Raw genomic sequence first — 21179 nt, forward strand, 5'->3', positions numbered from 1 at the left:
CTCTGCCACCTTGGCCTTACCTGAGAGTTGGAGAAAATCAAGTCTCAGGGCAGGAAATGGCTTGGAATGCTAAAGTCTGGGCCCGTTTCCTGATCAGGTCAGGCACCCTCATCAAGGACCACTGGGATGTGGGGCTCCACCTGGCCTTGTCAGAGAGCTGCTTCCCAGTGGGGGGGGGGGGGTAGGGTGGAGGAGGAAGGGACATCCTGATTCACTGGGGACAGTGGAAAGAACTGGGGATGGCAGCAGATGTAGTTGGAAGATGTCGCTCCCCCAAATCTGAGGACCGGCTCCCTGCACACCGCCTCCACCCGGGAGCCTCCTTCGGAGCTCTGAGCACATCCAAAGGCCTCCTTGTAAGGATGAAAGAATGAGCCCAGAGAGCAGAGCACCTGTGGGGGAGAGGGGACGGCCATGCTGGGTTCCCTGTGGCCTGTGAGTCTGGGGGTCCCACCGGCAACTTTGGCCTTGTTTCAGCCGCTCTCTGCTCAGACTGGCTGCTCCCTTTGGGCAGGCGCTGTGTCCCCCTGTTGGACAGAACCTTCCTTGAGGGCAGGAGCTCGGTTTCTTCTGCTCACTGCCAGATCCAAGGAAGAGGCTCTCCCTCCCAGCAGGGAGGGGAGGGGGTTGGTCCCAGAATCACATACGTGTCCTCTACGGTCTTTGCACTAGGCTGTGGAGTTCATCTGTCCCCAGCAAGAGACCAGGAGCAATTTCCAAGGCCCACTTACACTAATCACCTAACCAATTTACCCAGGTCTTTCCAGAAGCCCCGAGTGTCTTCTCCTCTCGGCAGACCTTAGGCCCCGGCCCTGGAGGTGTCGGACTGATTGCCCTCCTGGGGATGGGAGACACTGACAGGGGTAGTAGCCAATGCTGCAGGGTCTGAGGTGGGCAAGACTCCAATAAGCAGGACGATCAGGACCTCCTGCCACCCCCCCAACCTCCCCTTCCGGCCCCTGATCCAGACTCCCCTGGGCAACATTACTAGTAAATCTTTGGCCCCTGGAGTGCGCCCAGCACCGCTGATTGTATCTCGTTTCCTGTTCTCCTTGGGGAGGAAGAATTTCTCTGCAGGAAGTAGTTTAATAGTCTGAAAGCCTTACTTCTCTGGTCTGGAAATCCAGGTTTCCCGTTGCAAGTGGCCCAGATCCTTAATGAAAAGGGAGGCATGAGGGAGGGGGCCAGAGCTCTGTAGCATTGCTTCTTCTCAGACACGGAGGGCAGAGGGCAAGGGAAGGAGAGACGGAGAATTCAGTTCCTGACCCTCCAAACTGCTGGGGTACAGAAACATGCTCCCCGCATCCGGCTCTCTTCTCCCCACTCCAGCCCTCGGCCTGGGCTCTGGCCACATGCCTGGGGAACAGGGCCAGCGGGGCCTGACGACCCAGCCCTGGCCTCAGCAGTCGACAGGACACTTCGTCACCCGTGTCATCCAACAGAGCCGTGTCTACCCTTTTCCAAACTGACTATGTGGCTCTCTCTCTCTCTCCCTTCTGAGTCCCCGTGGATTTGTTAAGAGTCTGGTCTATTCTCTGCTGTCCCTGGCAGGGAGTCCTTCGTGATGACTACACTTGGCTCTTCCCGCTCTGGCTTCACTCCTGAGCCGCTAGGGTCCAACCTGGAGCTCAGGGGTCCCTAAGGTGTTTACACTGGAGGAATTGGTTATGTGGTTGACGAAGAGTCTCAGAAGCCTGTGGGGATAGTGAGGGAAACCAGAGATTAGCAACAAGGGGAAGTTAGCCCTGGGCTGCAGGACAAAGGGAAGAGCTGGAACCGAGTTGGGCCTGCTGGCTGGGAGGTAAGGCCAAGGAGGAGATGTAACAGCTGCCCGAGGCGCAGAGAGAGGTGGAAATATCCTGGTTTTCCTCTCCTCCTTCCATGCTCCAGTGCCTCCTGTGGCCCTGCTGATACAGCAGCTCTGGAGATGCAGCCTGTGAGGCTCAGCCTGGCTGATCCAGAGCAGGGCAGGGCGAGGAGAGTAGGCCGAGGAGAGCCAGCTTCAGGACCAGTATGCTCCAGCCTTGTTCAAGCAGTGGCAGAGCAGCTGCTCTGAGCACCTTCCTCTGTGTGACTGTTCTCTGTCCACCAGACAGAGTTCTGTAGGGCCTCTCTGTCTTGCCCTTCTCTTTTCTCTGTCAACTGTTTCTTTCTTGCCTAAGTCTCAGGGTCTGCTTATCACCTGATGACATTCAGAGCTTTTCCTGTTCGTAGGAGGCTTTTTGTTCATATTCTCAGGGTCAGCCTGAAAGTCAGTCATCAGCGGTGTCCAGGAAAGAGCTCCTCTTTGAGGCTGTGGCCAGGGAGAGGCCAGCCCTCGGCACTCAGCCAGGGCCGCTGACTGGACGTGATCCTTACTGTGAAAGGGCCCTATGTGTGGGGCACAGGAACCCCCGGGGCCTGGGCATGCTCATGGGTCCCATGAGGACTTAGCTTGAGTTGGAGACACAGCTTCTCCGGACCATAGGCTGAAAGACTCCGGGGAAGCTGGTTCTGGCCAGGGGCACCTCTGTTGGTCCCACAGTGTGCCGGGCAGTGCTGGGCCTGGGCTTCCGTGGGGGTGCTGTGTGGCGCCGGCTCATGCTTCTCATCAGTATCCCTCGTCAGAGCGGCCTATGTCGCAGGACCTGTGTAGGGCTCCAGTGGTTTCCCAGGTCAACAGTGGGCTCCCCACAGCTCCCAGCGCGTGGGGGAGAGACCCAGGGAACTTTTCTTCTCACCCAGGGCACTGTGATGGCTTTCAGGGTGACGGCTGAGCCTTCCTCCTCTGGTCTTCTCTAACTGAGCTGCAACACATTCCTCTTCACTTCTGGTTCCCGAGAGGTGCTCACGGGCTAGGTCCTCAATCAATCGCAAATGATTGAATAAATCATGTTTACTTATCACGGAATTTTATTTCTCATTGAATAGATCTTAAGCTGTTGTGCAAGTAGGTGTAAGGACTCCCCTGCCCCTTGCGACACGTACATGTTTGTTTTTTCGGCAGAAAGAGAGTTGCACTGTTCTCGGCACTGGGGTTGCAATGGTGAACCAGCAAAATAGAGACCCTGTCCTAAAGGGACCTGGTAGTCCGCTGGAGAGCAACAGATGATCAGTGCAAACCTATATATGGAGAATGAGAGAGAGAGACAGGAAGTGATCGGCTCTCTCAAGACAGTTACACACGGCGAGAGGTACAGAGTGGTGGGGCGGTCTTCGCAGGCCGGTCGGGGAAGCTTCTTTGAGCAGGCGACATCTGAGCTGGGATCTGAATGAGGCGAGAGGAGCAGGAAGGGCGAAGGCCCCCAGGGGAACATAAACGTGGGTCCTGCAGTGTGATGTGGACCTCGTGGTTGAGGGGGTTGGGGATCAGACTAAGGGGAGGAGCCCCTTGTGGAGACAGGGGTCCGGGAGACTCAGGAAATGGAATCTCTCTCTACTTGGTGGCCAGGAGCAAAACCTGAGCACCATCTTGATTCCCAACGTCAGCCGGACAGCCAGACTGGGCAGCAGATCCTGTTGGGTCCGTTCCCAAGTGCATCTCAAAGCCGTCCACTGCGCCCCAGCCGCTATGCCAACTAGAGTGCACCACCTCCTGTCTCGCCTGGATGGCTAAAGTAGCCTACGTGTGATTGGTTGTCTTCTTTCCCGGCTGCAACACGTTCTCCACAGGGAGGTCTGACTCAGCTTTTATAAACAGAAATTGGAGGATATTACCCCATGGCTTGCAGGGGCTTCCCTGCACTTAGAATGTAGCCCTGAACCTTGACTGTGGCCCTCCCTGCCCTAGGTGGCTGTCCCTGACCACAGCTGGGACTGACCCACCCGACCCTTGTCCTCACCGCCCTCCCCAGCAGCTCTCTCCTCCTTGCCGTCCAGCCTCAGCGCCTTCACCTGCTGGATCTTCTGTGTGGAAGGTTCTGACCACCCCCCCCACCCCTCCACAATCTTTGCCTGGGTGGTTCTTGGTGATCATTTAGCGATCAGTTCAGCATATCCTGCCCGGAGAGGCCTCTCCGCTGCCCGCTACTCACACTCTCGGGGGGTCCTATTGATTTCACTCTCTGAAATGATCCTTTATTTGTGGATACCTCTAGTTCTTGTTCTCCTGCCCCTGGAAAGTTACTTTCATGAGAGCCTGTTCTCTTCAGCATTTTTGAACCCTACCTTTACCACTAGGTACCTGGAACCTAAAGGTGTTCAAGGAATATCCGTTTAATGAGTCAAAGGGAGGTACCGTATTTGCTTCGTTTCCCCAACAACTCCCCCGCCCCCGCCACTAAACAGGCAGCTCATCAGCAGAGCAGTCCAGGGTCTGTGAAGAGCTCAGACCTGAGGGAGGAGGGAGGCTTCCAGGCAGGTCTGATGGCATCTTCAGACCTGGTCAGTCCAGGGAGCTCGCCGTGGCTCCCCGCTGCTCTGAGGCCACACCCTCCAAACCCCTCCGCCCCATCCCATTGGACTGCCTGAGCCCGGTCCAGCCTGGGCTTTGGACTTGGACAGATCTGAACCTTAGCAATTCTGTCTCCGAGACCTCTTTGTGGCTAAGGGACCTTGGGCAGGTCTCATAATCTGAGTCTCAGTTACTATAATTAGAAAATGAAAATAATAATTATAATAATACCTAACTCACGGGGCTACCTTTACTACCTTTAGTCAGTGCCAGGCCCATGGAAAGTATTAGTAAATATTAGCTCTGGTTAGCATTATTGTTGTCATTATTACTGATCAGTTAGCTGTTATTTTTTCTTTCTGTTTAAAGATTTGTTTATTTGAGAGAGGGAGCAGACACATGAGTGCGGGGGAGGGGGAGAGGGAGAGACAGAATCTCAAGCAGATTCCCTGCTGAGCACAGAGCCTGCCCCGGGTCTCGATCTCACAACCCTGAAATCATGACCTGAGTCAAAACCAAGAGTCAGACACTCAACTGACTGAGCCCCCCAGGCACCCCAGTTAGCTGTTATTTTTCAAGGCCCTTCCTGCCATGTTAGCCTTCAGAACCTCCCTGTTCTGTGTGGCAGCCCTGCCAGAGAGCAGGGGTGAGGCAAAGCTGTCCCCTCCCCTGCCCTGTTGAGTGTGGGCTTGGTAGGCCCCCACCGTGCCCACCCCTGAACCACACCCAACTCGGGCAGCATCTGTGACGGGAGAAACATCCCCCCTCAGCCGAGCCAGGAACCGCTTTCCACCTCTTTCCTGAAGCTCTCCCTCTCCCGCCCTCCTGCCGTCCACGTACTCGGTCTGCATGTTATCACCACGTCAGGACCTTGAGGGCGATAAGCTCACGCTCTGGAGTGAGTACTGTCTTGGCTTTCAGAAATAACACACGGGGTGGGGGGGCACTTCTCAACCCGAAGGAACGTCCCACCCGTGGTGGGTTCCAAGCACTGTGAGGGAGACACCGGAGATGATGGGGCTGGTTCGGTGAGGAGTGGCCCGCCCTGCTTGCCCGTGGACAAGGCCCCCTGGTGTTTCAGCATCCCCATTCTGTTGCTTCCCCACCTGTGTCTGCCAGAGACTGCGCCCTCCTGAGGACAGCCATCTCTCTGGCTCGTTCCCAGCACAGTCCTGGGGGTGGTGAGGCCTCAGACCCCAGCTTGGGAGGGAGAGCCCAAGCATTGGAGACGCATTCAACATGCCCCCCCTTCTGCTCCCCCCTCCCCCCCCGCTGGACTTGCAGCCTCTGCTTCTCTTTCCCACATGTGGGGAGAGGTGAGTTTCTCCCTGGCCCTGGGGCGCAGCCCTTCCTGTGGGAGCCTGCCCCACCTCAGCCGAGGTCCTGGGTCCAGCCCTTTCCCACCATGGAGAAAATAGCAAGAAAAACAGATGAGAACTGATACCCTAAGCTGCAGGTCTGCTGGGACCCGGCCCTGGAGGAGCCCCAGGAAAGCTTTAACCTTGGGGCTCTAGGCTGTCAGGAAGGGCGACAGGAAGAGGGCAGTGGGGGCCTCCCCAGTGAGACGCTGCCTCCTCCCTCCCTCGCACCTGGGTCAGTGTCAAGACCACGTCTTCTCTCAGTGGGTCATTGGCCGCTCAGATGTGGGTCCTGGGCAGCCTCCCCCCACCCCCAGTCCTCAGGCTGCACGGCAGCACGAGGTCACCTTGTCCACCCCCTTCCCCCATCTCTGAGCACACCCGCTTTGAACAGGGTCTTGATGTTCCCATTTTAAAGCTCTTAGGAAAGGGACATTCCCAATCTGCCAGCCATCCCAGATCTAAGTGACTCACGATGAGCCTGGTGCTCGGCAGGAGCTGGTCTTGGAGTCAGGAGACCTGGGTCATTTGGGGCCATTTCCGGGCCTGGGGTTCCTAATCTGTGAGGTGGTAATCCCGTTAGGTGCTGCATCACGGGGTGGTTACGGTGTTGACCGGAGGCACGAACGTAAAGGGCTTTGTGAACAATAAACGTGATGTAGATCATACACGCGTTGGGCCAGGATGGGGGGCAGGGCAGGGGCCTGGCCTCCACCTTCCTCCTGCAGCTGCAGCCTGATTAGCTGCTGAGGCTCACCTGGAGACCCGCCCCCGCCCCCCCCACCCCCATGACTGCCGTGGCAGGGTCCCTCAGCCCTGTCTCTGGGCAGACTGATCGCCGCTCCTACGGTCTTGGCCCATAGATTCACAAGAGCTGCTTTCACTCTAGGATGTGTGGAGGGCACTTTGAGACCATCACTACCGAGCCCTGAGCCAGATATTTGCAGAGCTGTTAGGCCATGTTGGCCGAGCATCTAGAGATGCTGGAGGTTTTCCAAGTGTGAGTGTTACTGGGGGTTTGGAGGGGTAGGGGCTCTGGCACAGGAATATCCGTGGGCTGTTCACAGACTTTGTCGCTTATGTTTTCTCATCTGGTCCTTAGTCTCTGAAGCGGAGTCTGCTGTCTCGTTGGGAGTTAATCAAGTAGATTACAGGTTGATTTCCAGCGTGTACACCAGGCCAGCCTTCCTGCCGGGGATCCGAAAGGCGGGAATGGGATTCCGTTCCAAGATAGCAAGGATTACGTGTAAGAAAACGGAAAGACACACACGTGAACTGGGTGCTTTTTAAGTACCTTGGTGCTTTTGGGGGCACAAGGACCCCATGATCACAAGGCAGAGGAAGGGCCCCAGTGAGGTCTTGGGCTTCTCTAGGTTCCTCCTTTCCCCACTGGAATGATGAGATTGGTAAAGAGGTTCCGTGATCCCTTCTAGTTCTTGCTTCCTTGATGGCGATCTGGTTTCTCCTACCACCCCTGCCAAGGCATGCCCCTCCCCATCCCTGTAAAGCCTTCTGGAGCAGTGGGGGCTTTGGAGGGTGGACAGATGTCCAGGGTGAAAGGGGCCATAACATCATCGCTGTGAGAAAGAAAGCCTCTGATCCTGCAGCCCAGGACAGAAGAAACCAGAGTCGGGGGGGGGGAGGCTTTGCCTTCACCCCCATGGGTCTCAGTAGTGGCTTACAGGCTCAGGGGGCGCTCCCTCCAGGAGCCGCACTGGAAAATAACAACTGGGCAAGCGACCGCGCTGAGCCGACTCCTCGGCACAGAGCCGGGCAGGCCCCATCCCCTGGCATTTGCTCCAGGGCAGCGTCTGGGCAGAAGACCATGCTGGCCGCCGGCTGCACTGGCTTAAAGGGAAGTGCAGAGCTCCCAGGACATTGTGTCGTCCGCCTCTTCACCCAAAATGGGAGTGCAGAGAGGCTGGGATCTGTTCTTACTCCAGGCACAGGGAGCAGTGCCGGCACAGAAGGCACCCGTGTTTCAGGTGCTCTGCTGAGCAAATGGACCTATGTGTGCCTGCGTGCGAGTGCCTGGGTGGCCACAAAAGCTCCGTGAGCATTAGGTATCTTTCTGAGAATAATTCTCCCATTAGCTTGGGGATGCAGAGCTGGTGCAGCAGCATAAGCCCTCAGGAGATGAGCACTGTGCTGTGATTGGAAAGGGGAAGGGGAGGTAAGCTGGGAAGGGGACACTGGTGGGGCAGGGCCGGAAGGAGGGAGCTGTGGAAGGCTTTTTGGCCTAAGTGAAAGAGGGCTTCACCAATGATCTGGCTGTTTTGGGTCAGCGTGGCTCAGGAAAGTGCTGCTGCCTTCCATGGGGCCTTGGGCAGATCACATGATACTTTCAACCTCCACTTAGTCATCCGTCAAGGCTTTCCTACCTTGCAAGGACTGTCCCGCAGCAAGGATGAGGGGACCAATAGCCATGTGCCAGGCACATGTGACAGTTTTACTCTGGTGATCTTATTGATACTTCTGCAGGAGGTCCTTTATTATTTTACGTTATGATTTTTATCTTGATTTTTTTGTTCTTCATGATTTTTACGTGAACCAGGTTTCCCATCTGTTGCAGGTGGGATGGCCAGGGTGTCGCAAGCTCTGGCCCAAATCCTAGATCCTGAAGTCTTGGACCTCTAGCCAAAGACCTGCAGCTCCCCACTCCCTGGGCCCTGGCTGGGAAGGGGCCCTCCTCTCAGAGACCCCTGGGGACTGGCGGAGCCTAAGTGGGGGGGACTCACACTCTGCCCTCCCCTCCCCCAGGTACAAGACGGTGGTGACTCCCCGGAGGGCGGCGGTGGCCATCGCTGGCTGCTGGATTCTCTCCTTCATGGTGGGCCTGACGCCCCTGTTCGGCTGGAACAGGCTGGGGGAGGTGCAGCGGGCCTGGGCGGCCAATGGCAGCGAGGGCGAGCCCGTGATCGAGTGCGAGTTCGAGAAGGTCATCAGCATGGAGTACATGGTCTACTTCAACTTCTTTGTCTGGGTGCTGCCCCCGCTGCTGCTCATGGTCCTCATCTACCTGGAGGTCTTCTACCTGATCCGCAAACAGCTCAACAAGAAGGTGTCGGCCTCCTCCGGGGACCCGCAGAAGTACTACGGGAAGGAGCTGAAGATCGCCAAGTCGCTGGCCCTCATCCTCTTCCTCTTCGCCCTCAGCTGGCTGCCTCTGCACATTCTGAACTGCATCACCCTCTTCTGCCCTTCCTGCCGGAAGCCCAGCGTCCTCATCTACATCGCCATCTTCCTCACTCACGGCAACTCAGCCATGAACCCCATCGTCTACGCCTTCCGCATCCAGAAGTTCCGGGTCACCTTCCTTAAGATTTGGAATGACCACTTCCGCTGCCAGCCCTCACCCCCCATTGACGAGGACCCCCCAGAAGAGGGGCCCCACGACTAGACTCCACCTTCTGTTCTCACCTGGCTGCCCACATTGGGGGCATCAGCCCAGTCCCACCTCCCCACTGGTCCCACTCCTGAGCCTTCCTGGCAGGGCTGTGGGGTGTGGGTGCCCTGCAGCTCAGGTCCTGGAGGAGGTTTGGGAGGGCGGTCCGTGGGGAAGGAACCAGGGAACCTGAGGAGAGGAGGAAAGTGGCTTGAGCCTCCCCAGCCATGTGACCATCATGCAGAGAGCCCAGAGCTTTGGGCTGGAACGGACCTGGGGAGCCTGAGGCTGCAAAGGGGCCATGTGGGCTGGGAGGGCAAGCTAGGGTTCCCATGGCAGTTGGGGGAGCCTGCTTGTCTCTGGTGGTAGTGGGGCAACCCTGGGAAGCCTGAGGAAAGGAGAGGATCCCCTCCAAGATGGAGGGAGGGAGGGGAACTGGACATCGTGGTCTTGCCTTCTCTTCTTGCTGTGGGAGAAGTTGGCAGAGCCACTGAGAGGCAGGAATCAAGGAGACTCAGTGTCCGCCTCCCAGGACCCTGAGCTCCTAGCCATGCTGGGTGCCTGGGTGCCTGCTCTCCCTGCCCTGGAGAGCCCAGGTTTATACTTGGGAGAGGCAGAAAGAGCAGGTCCAGAAATCATTCCCAACTTTTGCTTTATTCTCCACTAGCCCTGGGACCCTGAACTGGGGTGGGGCTCCAAGCCCCTTAGAGCTCATGCGGAGTTGAAGTGCAGGCCTCATACAGCCACCAGGTGGCAGCACTGAGCCCTTGCTCGGGCCCCGGACGTCCCAAGAAGGGGCCTGGGCGGTAACTACCTGTCCACTGGGCCCTGATGATGGCCTGGACTCTCTTAAGTGACACCCATCTCTGCTGTTTCTGGGCCAGATGGAGAGGAGAGCCCCAGACATGACAACACGAAGGAGCGTTAAGCCTGCCTGCGGAGGGGGTGGACAAGGAAGAAGTGCTGGAGTGACTTGTGCCAGACTAGAACAGGCCAGGGGAGACCACACCGCTGAGGGGGAGGCAGAAAGAGCTTGCTGGCATTTAAATGTCCCCAGCGTCCCTGGCACTGAGCACAGTTTTCAGGGGCTTTGGGGCTCTGTGGCACGGTGTAGGCTTTAGAGCATCTAGGGAAGTGTCCACCCTCGGCCAAGCTGGAGGGCGGGGTTTGTACAGAGGGGAGGGGGCGGGTTCTGCGCGTGATTCCAGGCCCCGCCCGTTCTTGGAGGTGGGATGTTCCCTGGCTCCCAGGGAGGGCCTCCTGACTAATAAAGACTGTGAAACTTGATTGACAGCGTGCCCCTGGATACCCACCCCCACCACCATCTGAGGGCAGCAGAAGACCTCAGCGGAGGAGAGCAGTGGTGGCATGCGGGAGAAGCACGGACCAGACCGAAGGGGGGGGGGTGCAGGGAGGGGAGATATGGAGGCATTCAGAGCAAAGAAGTTTCTAGAGAAGAGTGTGTCTCTTCCTATAGCTATGCTCTTGGCATAGCAAACCCTGAATGTGAAAGCCAGATGCTAAAAAATCTCTTGTCTGGAAACCTGGAAACCCCACTTACATCCTGAGTCCCCTCCCACTGGCACCTTCCTCCTGGTGTCATTTGTGGACACCTCCTCGTGGTGACGACGCGCTCCACCCCCCTCGTTGTGACACAACCCCTCCCCCATCACAACGATGCTCACTGTCAGAGGCCCCGCACCGGAACACATCACACACTTTTATTTGAACGGTTCTCACCCAGAATGCACCGCTCTGCAGGGGCACTCCAATCTTTGCACCTCCAGGCCCCCTTGTGCCCAGGAAGCGTGGCCTGGGGCCTGCCAGGCCTACTCCTGGCTCCTGGGCTCCAGCCTCTGGGGGAGGGAGACTAGGCAGGTACCAGGGAGCAAAGCCCTCAGCTGTCACCATGGAAACGGGGCTCTGGGGCATCCATGGAGCTTGATTCTGAGTCTTGTGGGCCCGGCCCCCTAGGTCTGCAGCACCTGGCAGAGAACATGCTTCATGAGCCCAGGGTTTGACAGAGCTGGGCTCTTCCTCTCCTACTGAGGCAGTGAGATGGGGCAGAGGGACACAGAGGCCCTCTTTCCTTCCCAGACTTCCCGCCCCAAGGGCCCAATGCCCAGCACTTAGCTCTGCCCCTGCAGCTTTGGGATCCTCCCCTACTTGTCTGGAGCCTCAGAACCAACTGGGAGGGAAAGTGGGACACAGGATGTTGCCCCTCTTTGCTGAAACGGAAACAGGCCCAACGGAATGCCCTGGACTAGAACCCTGTCCTATGTGCACATTGCCAGGAACAGCAGAGTAGTCCGCAGAAGGAACTGCCACCTTCCCCTGTCCCCTTCACCCCCAGCTCTGACTCTGTCCCCAGAGGCCCCGGGCCCAGCCATTTACCATCCTCCTCGCCCAGCCTCCTGTCGCTCTTCAGTGTGTGGCTGACGCTGGAAAAAATGCCACAGTCAGAGTGGGGGAGGGGCGTACCTGCAGGGGACCCGAGTTGGAGGGAATGGGACGAGAGGAGCTCAAGGTTATACATCTTCACCCCAGGCAGTCGATCAGTTTGGGTGACAGACTCTGCTACCTCCGTTCCCTACATTGGGCCGTCCTCCCACTTGGAAAATCCTTCCACCAGCCGGACCTCTCCATCTTTACTAGCCCTCTGTCTTGCCTTGATTTCCAACACCCAGCCTCATCTAGCCCAGCAGGGGAAGAGGTGGCCTCTATGAAGGGACGGTCCCTAGGGAAGGACGTTCCCCATACCTTTCCCCTTGACCTCCAGCCGGCAGTCCACAGATGCCTCCCCTAACACGTTGACAGCCTTGCAGGTGTAGACCCCGGAATCAAAGGGGCTGGGCTTCCGGATCTCCAGGGTGCAGACGCCTTGCTCAGAGAGGGCGCGGTATTTGGGGTCACCCTGGATGTTCATCTTGTTTTTCATCCAGATGATCTTGGGCTAGGGGGGCATGGTCAGAGGAGAGCTGAGGAGGTTGTGGGCTGGGATGGGCTTTGAAGTTGCGGCCTGGGAAGATTCCTCATCCCCCCTGCCCCCACCTGCCCAGGACACAGAGGGGCTTCAGCCCTAACCTTGGGTGATGCTCGGACGCTGCAGAAGAGCTGAGTGCTGTAGCCGGGGGTGGAGGTGTGGTCAGCCAGGGGCTGGGTAAATGAGGGGGCTTCGGAGAAGTCTCGCTCCACAAACCCCTTTGGTTTGGCAACAATATCTGGGTTCAGAGGATAAAAGGGGGCAAATTTGAGATTCCAGGATGAAGTCAGTTCTAGAACTGACTTCATCCATTTTCCTAAAATAATCACTGTAGCTTACATTTAGATGTCTTATTTAATCTACATAGCGTCCCTCTGCAAGAGCGAGTTTGTTATTACTACTTGACAGATGGGAAACTAAGGCCCTTCATGGATGAATGACTTGCCCAATATGACTTTGGCCGTTTGGGGCTTAAAGGGTAGACAATCACGTGATGACCGTGGCTCTTTGGGCAGAGAGCTGGTGGTTTGGAGGACGATCTTCGCATCAGCGAGGTCAGGAGACAAGCCATTTCATTGTTGCTGTGGGATGCGGGAGCTCCATGGCAGGGAAGCTCTCGGGAGGCTCTCGAGAAGCCAGGCGTGGCTAGCATGTGGGAATTTAGAGACAGAAGGCCTCAAAGAGGCAGAGGAATGCCGGCACCGTGCCTGGGTGGGTCAGGGAGAAGACAGAGAGGGCAACGGGCAGGAAGACTGGGTAGATGAGATGCTCTTGGCTGAGGCTGAGGACTTGTAACCAAGAGACACACCCTTCATTTCTGTTCGTCTTTGGAGATCTGACTGGTTTTCCTTTTTTAAACAAAAATGTCTTCCTAGCTCTGTGCAGCACAGGCTGGTGTTAAAAATTTGCGTGTGCTTTCCCGAGCCCACACAGACTCCGCGGTGGGGGGAGAGGAGGCCCGGAGATCGCAGGGTGACAGGGAACAAGGGTTTGACATTTCATATTTGACGCAAGCATGTCACAGGGCTGTGTGGACACAGTAAATACCCCTATCTCTCCTGTCCATCTATGTGGTGTTATATGAGGGTCAGAAGGCTTGTGTTTGAGCCAACTCACCGGACTCTACCTCCCCACACATCCTGCCCCCCAGAGTAGTTCCCTCGGGACACCATGCGCGAGCCCCTGTGACCCCTGTGATGTCGGCAGCCACCAGCAACTTTGGAATAGACGCGTAGCCTCCCAGGAGACGCGTCTCCTTCCCATGGGTTTGCTCTGATGTGTTTGTTAAAATCAGTCCACCACATCCACTTCTGTACAGTCCCTCGTGGGAACGGGTGAGCATGTGCATTGCTGCAGAGTCGGGGCGCAGAGGGCAGAGGACACTCTGGTGAGCCGCACCCGCGAGGAGCCCACCAGGAGGGGTGCTGATGCCCCCGGACAGGCCGAGCCCAGCCAGGGGCAGGCAGAGGGGGTGCGTCAGGCAGGCCTGACTTGGTTTTGGTCCCGGGCCCAGACCCACCTGCCTTCTGGATGCGGGCTAACTCCTTGGTAGTCGCAGCCGAGGTGCTGAGCCCGCACTGGTTCTCGGAGAAGACCCGAAAGGAGTAGGCGTTTCCCACGATGAGGTCAGAGATGGTGCAGGTGGTCGGGTGGTAGCGCTCCAGCACCGTGAACCATTGCTGCGGAGACCCCAGCCCGGTCATCCTCTCCTCAGACCCCTGCCCTTCCCCTCCCAGCTCGCCCTGCAGCCCCTTCCTCAGAGGGGCTCATTCCATGCCTTATCCCAAGGGAGCTGAGCCATCCAGCTTTGGGAGAAGGGGTCCCTGGAGCACTCAGATGACCTCACTGGGGTCCTTGGAGAGTTCTAGATTCTTACTACTCCAAGTGTGGTCTGAGAACGTGCCAAGTCAGAATCACCTGGGAACTCCTGGGAGGTGCGGGATCTCAGCGCCCGCCCCAGACCTACCAAGTTAATCGGCATTTTACCAAGATTCCCAGGTGACTCATTGGCACATTACATTTCCAGAAGCACTGCTCTAGACCTGGAAGGGCCTCCCAGAGCTCCCCTTGCAGTCTTCAGGAGGCAACTGAGGCCCACAGAGGAAAGGGATCTTGCTAAAAAGCCATACGAGGAGTCAGGTTAAAGGTAGTTAGACTAGAACTTGGTCCCTGGACTCTTGGAGGGCTGGGCCTTCCTGGCCACCTTGGCCACTTCCCCCAGCCCCGCCCCACTCTGCTCCAGCAGGCCTCACCCCTGTCTTTTTGTCTGCCTTCTGCACAGTGTAGCCCAGGAGCTCTGTGTTGCCTGTGTCCTGGGGCAGTGTCCACTCAAGGGCAGCGTTGCAGCCCCAGACGTCCAGGAGCCGGATTCTGCTGGGGGGTCCAGGTTTCTCTGCAGGACCAGAGTGCGAAGGCGGGATGAGGGGCAGGTCTGGGCTTGCTGCAAATTCCCCACACCCACGATCTGGTTCCTGTCACGCTCCCAGGCCTGATCCCGTCAGCCACCAGCTCTGGGGTAGGAGGTGGGGTCTCTGGGTCCCGTGCAAGGCAGCCCTGCCTCCCCTGGTCTCATACCAATCACCAGGATATCGATGGCTGCCTTGGCCTCCAGGCCTTCCAGACGCACGGTGAGCTCGTAGCAGCCCGAGTCGGAGCGCTGGGCCGAGCGGATGAAGAGGATGGAGTCCTGGTCCCCGGTGCGCACATTCACCCGCTGGCTGTCCAGGGCGTGGCCATTATGGGTCCAGGAGGCCTGAGGCTTGGGACTCCCCTGGGAGGGAGGAGCTCTCAGGTACAGGAGATGCCAGCATCCCCCTGCCCACTCAAGTCCGGGGACCTCTGGAGCTGGCCCCATCAGCTCTTCCCAGGAGATGCAGGTGCTGCTCACAGCCTCCCTCTCCAGGGGTCCAGCCAGCCCTAGGACCACCTACTCCATCCACAGGCTGGAGAATCACAATTGAGTCATGTGTACAATGGAGGGAGGGTGAAGCTCCCCTGGTGGGTCCACGAGGACTGACCCCCATGAGGATCCTGACATTTCCAGCGTCCCTTTGCCGTGCGTCAAGTAGGGACCCTGATTTCCATCCAGGCTGTTATCCTGAACAGGGGACGCACTTACCTGGAAGGGGATCTGCAGGTTGACTGGCTCTCCCACCTGGCGGATGTAGGTCTGACGAAGGTGGCGGGGGACTCGGATCTTGGGCGCCTCTGCATCAAAGGGAGAGGCCGGGTTTAGGACAACGTGGGGTTGCTGATTGGAGGCTACCATGGAGGGTGTAGGAAGCAAGCGGTGAGGGTTGCTGGCTGGGCAGGGGGGATCCTAAATGTGTTCTGGGACTGCCTGCTTGTGGGAAAGGCAAAGCTCACTAGTGGAGATCCCGGGGCCCAAATCCCCCGAGGCCCTTGGGGAGTTGAGAGCGGGGAGCTTCCAGGAGGGCAGGGCCCCCATGGTGTGAACTAGTAAGCATCCCGGGCACTCCCTTGGCGCCCTGAGCCTGCCAGGCTGGGATTTACTCTGCAGCCCAGGCATTCCTGGGCTCCAGATGGGTCCTGGCCGGCTCCTTGGCCCCCCCTAGTGGGGAGCAGGTGCTGCACCTGCCGGCCTGCGTTCTGCGTTTTGTTCTGGGGAAAGGTGGCCATGCCTTCTTCCTCCTAATCCAGCCCCCTCCATTCCACAGCAGCCCAGAGCCTCCAGAGAAGCTCCTAGGAGATCCATTTGCCCATTTCTCTGTCAGGGGCCATATGGGAGGATTAGGATCTTTTCCTTTCTTAAATGAGGCTGGAGCCGTTTTACCCCCTTCACCTCTGTCGCCCCTCCCACTACCTTTCAGTCTCGCAGTTGGGAAGTCCTTCCTGAAATCTCACTTCAGTCCCATGCTAGGGCGGGGAGCCACCTTCCTGACTAATCAGATGCAAACACCAAAGCCCCTGGACCTTCCAAGGGAGGCTGCAGCCGCCATCGTGCCCCCCGGGGTGGGGACAGGAGCAGGAGCAGCGGGGGCTGCTCAGCGGCAAACAGGTGGTAGCAGTTGGTCAGTGGCACACAGGCCGGAGGGGAGGAGGCGGTGAGAAGGAACACTGTGTCTCCGAGGATTAGCTGTGCAGGCACTTGGCCCTAGGAGCATAAGGAGTGAAGTGCTCCAGGGGCAGCTGCAGGGGGCCAGGAATGTTTGGCAGCTCCAGGTGGCTAAGAAGGGACAGCTGAGCAGCTGAGGATTCTGGACAAGGTCCCCACCCTGCCCTGCCCATGAGGAGGGCCTGGCTGGTCCCCATTTGTTCACAGCCCCCCCCCCCCGCCCGCCCTTCTCTCCAGGAAATCCCCTTCTCTCCTGCCAGAGGAATTTTAATGGAGTCGTGGGTGCTGAGTCTGGCTGGCTCCCTCCAGGTTGGGCCTTGGAGTAGAGGGCCCTGACCTCTGTACCCTCTCAGAGTCTGATCTCCTGGCATAGTTCCAGCATCTTCCCGGTCAGGAGGGCTTCCTGGCACCTCCAGGCCAGAGCCCACCTGTCCATACAGTGGCTGCTCGCCCAGACTCAAAGGATGGGAGGGTCACAGAGAAGACTCCCCGATGCTTGGTGACACAGGAATGGTCCTGTGTGGGAGGCAGGTTCTGGAATTGCTGCTAATAGGCTCAATGACCTCAAGGGAGTGCTTGGGTCCCTTGGGACCTGCTTGGCTTGGAGGGACAAGCTGTCACAGTCTATGATTCTAATCTCCCTGGCCCCAGGCTTCCCACATCTCTTGGGCGCTAAAGTTGAGAAGTATTTCTTTGAATCCCAATGTGACCTCTCCTGTGGCTCTGAAGCCCACTCTTTTTGGAGGCTTTGTCCCAAACTCTGGGGGCCAGAGGGTGTGGGGGAACAAGAAGGAAGTAGAGAAGGCCTCAGGCCACCTGCTGGCCTGTATCTCTCTTCACCCTGGGCCCTGGGCTGTCCCCAGAGACCTCAGATCAGCCTAAATGACTCACTGCCATTAACAGACTGAAACCCAATCGGCTCCGGGAAGGGAGCAAGGGTAGGCTTGAGGCTAATGCACCCTGCAAATAGAACTCTTAGCAAAGGGACAGCAGCTGGCCTCCAAGGTCCCCGCACACTGTTGCCCTCTGGGGATGGAGACCACTTCGCAGGCCTGCAAGGCTCTCGTCTTTCTCCCACCAGAGACGTGGTGGGATAAGAGGCAAGCAAAGACTTCTCTCTACTCCAAAATCTTTGGGAGGATCTGGAACCCAGTCCATAGGACACGAGCAGAAAAGGGGCAAAAAATGAGCTTCCCCGGTCGCTGGAGGGATTCCGATTAGACAGGAGGAAGAACAGAATGGCTCTTAGCATTGGGACGCTGAGGCAGGTGACCTGGGGAGCTTGAACTTTCATTTCTGGGGTTCTGGGAGCCCCTTTCAAAATGTTTGGGGGCTGGGCCGCTCGGGGAAATGGCCTGTTTGGCCTCCAGAGGCTTGCTACTGAGGAACTTGGAACTTTCTTAAGGCAAGATGGGTGATAGCATGTGGCTTGTGCACGTGAGGGTGAGATGGGGGACGATGACTGTCCTGTGTCCTCTGCGCCTTAGCCTCACGTTTCCCTACCTATCACCCAAGGTGCCTGGGAAGGGCTGGGGAGCAGGAGATGAAAGGATGGGCTTTACCGATGAGCTTCTGGATGTGGACAGGCTGTTCTAGCACAGCTGGCGGGCCAGTCCCCGCAGAGCTCACCGCAGCCACACGCAGGAAGAACTTGTCCCCCAGAGCCAGGTTCCGCACGGTCAGCTGGGTCACCATCAGGGGCCGGGCGTTCACGGGCACCCACTCTGAGGCTGGAGAAATGGACAGCAGGCAAGGCCCCGGCTTCATGATCACCGGCATCCGTCTCAGTGGGGCTTTTCTCCTCCCTGGTGATCTGGGGCAGCTGACCTCCCTCCCTGGGCCTTACTTCCCCCTTGCTCTCTTTCCCTGACTTCTTGTCAAACGGTAGCAAAGATACCCGGTGTGAGAACCCTGGAACGGTGCTCAGAGAAGGTATCGCTAGAGTCTGGAGAGGGTGGGACACATGTGCCAAGTCACACAGTAAGGTAAGAGCAAAGGCGTAAGCCAGGCTGAACTTGGCCACCATGAAGTTGAACAGGACAGGGGCAACAGGAACTGGGCCACTGCCCTGTTTCCCTGTTTCTCTTCACGGTCTTTTCCTCTTAAGTCTTCCCACTCCCAGCTTCTCTGTTCCCCCCTCCCGCTTGCCCCCCAAGCAGGCTCCCCCAGGATTCAGCACCTCTCATCAGGGCAGCACCCCAGCGGCCCCGACCCTTCTCTCCCTGTTACTCATTCAGAGGATCCCTGGAGCTGGGGGATGGGGGTGGGGATCTCCCAGAGGGGTGTCATTTGGACATCCCCCTGCCTCAGAGATCCATGGGGTGAGCAAGAAGCGGTGGGTGAGCGGGTTGAGGGGACCACTTGCACTTTCTCCTTTGGTATGTCCCCCCAAGACTGGCCCAGCTGCAGGGGCTGGGGCTTGTCTCCACGACACCCGCAAGCCCACCTCCCCTGGGGGTACACAGTGCTTAGCCCAGAGCTCACCTCCCTCTCGGCAGAGCTCCAGCACGTAGCCCTGGAGCCCCAGCCTCCCTAGGCTCTCCGGTGGCTCCCAGCTCACGGTCACCGAGCTGTCGCTCACATCCTCCAAGGCGAACAGCAGCGGGGCGCTGGGCACGTCTGAGGGAGAAGTAGGGGGAGATGAGGAGGTCTGTGGTGGGGACCTCTCCCCCGCCGCACTCCCTGCCATGCCTGCTTCCCTCCTCCAACTGGCCCGCCTCTTGTCACCTTCACTTGGAGGTGCGGGTTTAGTGGCTTGGGGGGCTGTGGGGGCCGTGGGGGCCGTGGGGGCTGCAGGCGCCGGGGCCTGAGAAGCAGGCTCCGGTGGCGGCGTGGGAGCCCGTTCTTCCCCGGCAGACTCCAACGCTGCCACTTCTCCAGCGGGCTCTGTGGTGGGTGCCTGGGCCGACTCAGAGGCAGACTCCTCTGGACCACAGTCGGGGGCCTCCGAGGTGGCTTTCTCAGTCATTGCGGGGCTGGCTGGCTGTGGTCAGGCTGGAGTGTGCCGGGGTCAGTGGGAGAGGAGCTGGGCCTCCAGGGTGCCAGGACACCGAGGTCCAGGCTTATATAGCCAGGGCAGCCCCACCCCCAGCCAAAGGATGATTCCCAGCTGTGGGGTCAGGTCAGGCAGGGGGACTGGGGGGCAGGGAGATGCCTCGGCCAGGAATAGCTCTGGGGGAGGAACGCAGGGTCCCTTGAGGAGCGCAGTAGCTCGTCCATCACTCCGACTGGATCTCAGCAGCCAGGGTGTTGGAGCCCGGAGGGAAGGATAGCCCAGATGGGTGAGAAGGGGCATTGCCGAGAGCCGGTGCCAGGGGTTAGGGCAACAGGGACAAGAGCTTCCATCTGGAGAAGGAACCCAGGTCATGCTTCTTGTGTTTGGTCTCTGTGGAGCCTCTTGTCCCCGGGGCTTCTCCGCCTGGGTGCTGGGACCCAGACAGCCTGAAACAGTTTTCCCCGGGGAGCACTCCCAGCTTTGTTTCTGGGATCCCACACTCCCCTCGGCCTCCCATGCCCTGGACACTCTCCCATGTGCTGTATGGGGTTGAGGGTTCTAGACCAGGAGGGGATTGCGATATCCAAGGTGGGTTGGAGGAAGATTCTTCCAGCAGTGGGACCCCAGGAAGGGGACCCAAGACCCCCGGTTACTGCTTTTGCTGGAGAGGCTGGAGAGGACCAAGTCTCCCCAGTCCCTGTGACAACCTCCTAGCCCTTGGCAGTGAGATAAAGGCATGAGGCAGAGCTGGAAGGGACCCCAGAGGAAGACAGCACTCTGAAACTTCTAGGCTCTTCGAAGCGGGGGGCGGGGGGTGTACAGCAAACGTCTACTCATGGATTCATTCACCCAGTAAAACGTTCTGACTGGTAATCATTTAACAAGCCGGAAAATAGCACGTTTCAGGGAGGAGGGGAGGCCATGGGAACCGTCATTGCGGGTGGGAGCAGCAGTCGAACGCACCCCTTTGGAGAAAGGGTGATGGGATCTGGTAAAAATGGGAAATGGGCATGTCTGCGACCCAGCAGTGACAGCCCTGCAAAGTGTCACCCGTGCCCAGGAGCCACGCATGCGAATGCGCACAGCCGTGTTATTCGTAATAGCCCAAACCTGGGGAAAGCAGCTGGCCCTCCGCAGCTCCCCGTGACCACGTGCCCACCACCTATAATCCAACAGGACGAGCCAACTGCAACCCCAGGCGACCTAACGTATCTAACAGTTTCATGGTGCACAGGAGGAGGAAGGCTCAAGCACCGTGGGACCTGGTCCATCTTAAATTCAAACTCAGGCAACCCCAGGCTTTCTTCTTCCAGGGGTTTCTGTAGGTGGTAAGATGCTGAAGGGAGGCAGGGGAGGTCAGGAGTGGCTGCCTCCAGGCGGAGGACGGGGTGTCTGTGCTGGGGAGGTTTTGGGGGGGCACTACTAAGGTTTCACTTCTTTTCCTGGGGTGGGGGTTTACACAGGTTTTCACCAGTTAGTAATTCTTTTTCTTTTCTTTTCTTTTCTTTCTTTCTTTCTTTTTTTAAGATTTTATTTGTTTATTTGACAGAGAGAGATATCACAAGTAGGCAGAGAGGCAGGCAGAGACAGAGGGGGAAGCAGGCTCCCCGCTGAGCAGAGACCCCCCATGCGGGGCTCGATCCTAGCTCCCTGTGATCATGACCTGAGTCAAAGGCAGAGGCTTTAACTTACCGAGCCACCCAGGCACCCTGCGCCAGTTAGTAATTCTTTAAATGAAACATATCCATTCTGTGCCCTCTTTAGCATGTATCATACATCTTGGCATTTAAAAGTAAATACACATGTCATTTATTCACGGCCCTTGGCCACACGCAGCCTCTCCCCCTTCCCTAGAGGGCTGGCCACACAGGAGCGTGGCTGCCTTTCACGGCTGGCTCTCCTCGCTGTGGAGTGGCAGTGGAGGGCCTGGGTCGGGCCCTGCCTGGGTGCCCGTGCCCTCTGCCAGGTGACTCAGTGTCCTGCCAGGCAGGAGGCGGGCCCTGGAGACCCG

The 21179-nt window shown here is 58.0% G+C and overlaps 2 protein-coding genes across 5 annotated transcripts in view; one reads left to right on the forward strand and one right to left on the reverse strand.

Moving 5' to 3' along the window:
* Positions 1 to 10402, forward strand: part of ADORA1 (adenosine A1 receptor) — a 31400-nt gene extending 20998 nt beyond the window's left edge. For 2 of the 3 annotated variants that reach the window (XM_059146798.1, XM_059146797.1), the window contains exon 3: positions 8491 to 10402. In XM_059146798.1, coding sequence (XP_059002781.1) covers positions 8491 to 9130 — 640 coding nt within the window. In that variant the 3' untranslated portion in view covers positions 9131 to 10402. Of the gene's footprint in view, positions 1 to 7716; positions 7794 to 8490 lie in introns of those variants that run through there. The other variant, XM_059146799.1, reaches the window with a different exon arrangement.
* A 418-nt stretch (positions 10403 to 10820) lies between these two features.
* MYBPH (myosin binding protein H) lies at positions 10821 to 19219 on the reverse strand. Of its 2 annotated transcripts, XM_059146792.1 has the most exons (11): positions 18901 to 19219; positions 18658 to 18792; positions 17736 to 17903; positions 15217 to 15305; positions 14673 to 14868; positions 14351 to 14490; positions 13618 to 13777; positions 12200 to 12336; positions 11876 to 12068; positions 11510 to 11556; positions 10821 to 11100 (listed from the first exon to the last, which is right to left on the reverse strand). In XM_059146792.1, exons 1-10 carry the CDS (start codon positions 19139 to 19141, stop codon positions 11540 to 11542), a joined length of 1476 nt encoding a protein of 491 aa, XP_059002775.1. In that variant the 5' UTR covers positions 19142 to 19219; the 3' UTR covers positions 10821 to 11100; positions 11510 to 11539. The 2 variants fall into 2 exon arrangements, with proteins under 2 accessions (XP_059002775.1, XP_059002774.1); XM_059146791.1 differs by lacking the exons at positions 10821 to 11100; positions 11510 to 11556 and having other exon boundaries at positions 11622 to 12068.
* Positions 19220 to 21179: the final 1960 nt, after the last annotated feature.

This window comes from Mustela lutreola, chromosome 14 (genome assembly GCF_030435805.1).
Source record: "Mustela lutreola isolate mMusLut2 chromosome 14, mMusLut2.pri, whole genome shotgun sequence".
Taxonomy (NCBI): Eukaryota; Metazoa; Chordata; class Mammalia; order Carnivora; family Mustelidae; genus Mustela; species Mustela lutreola.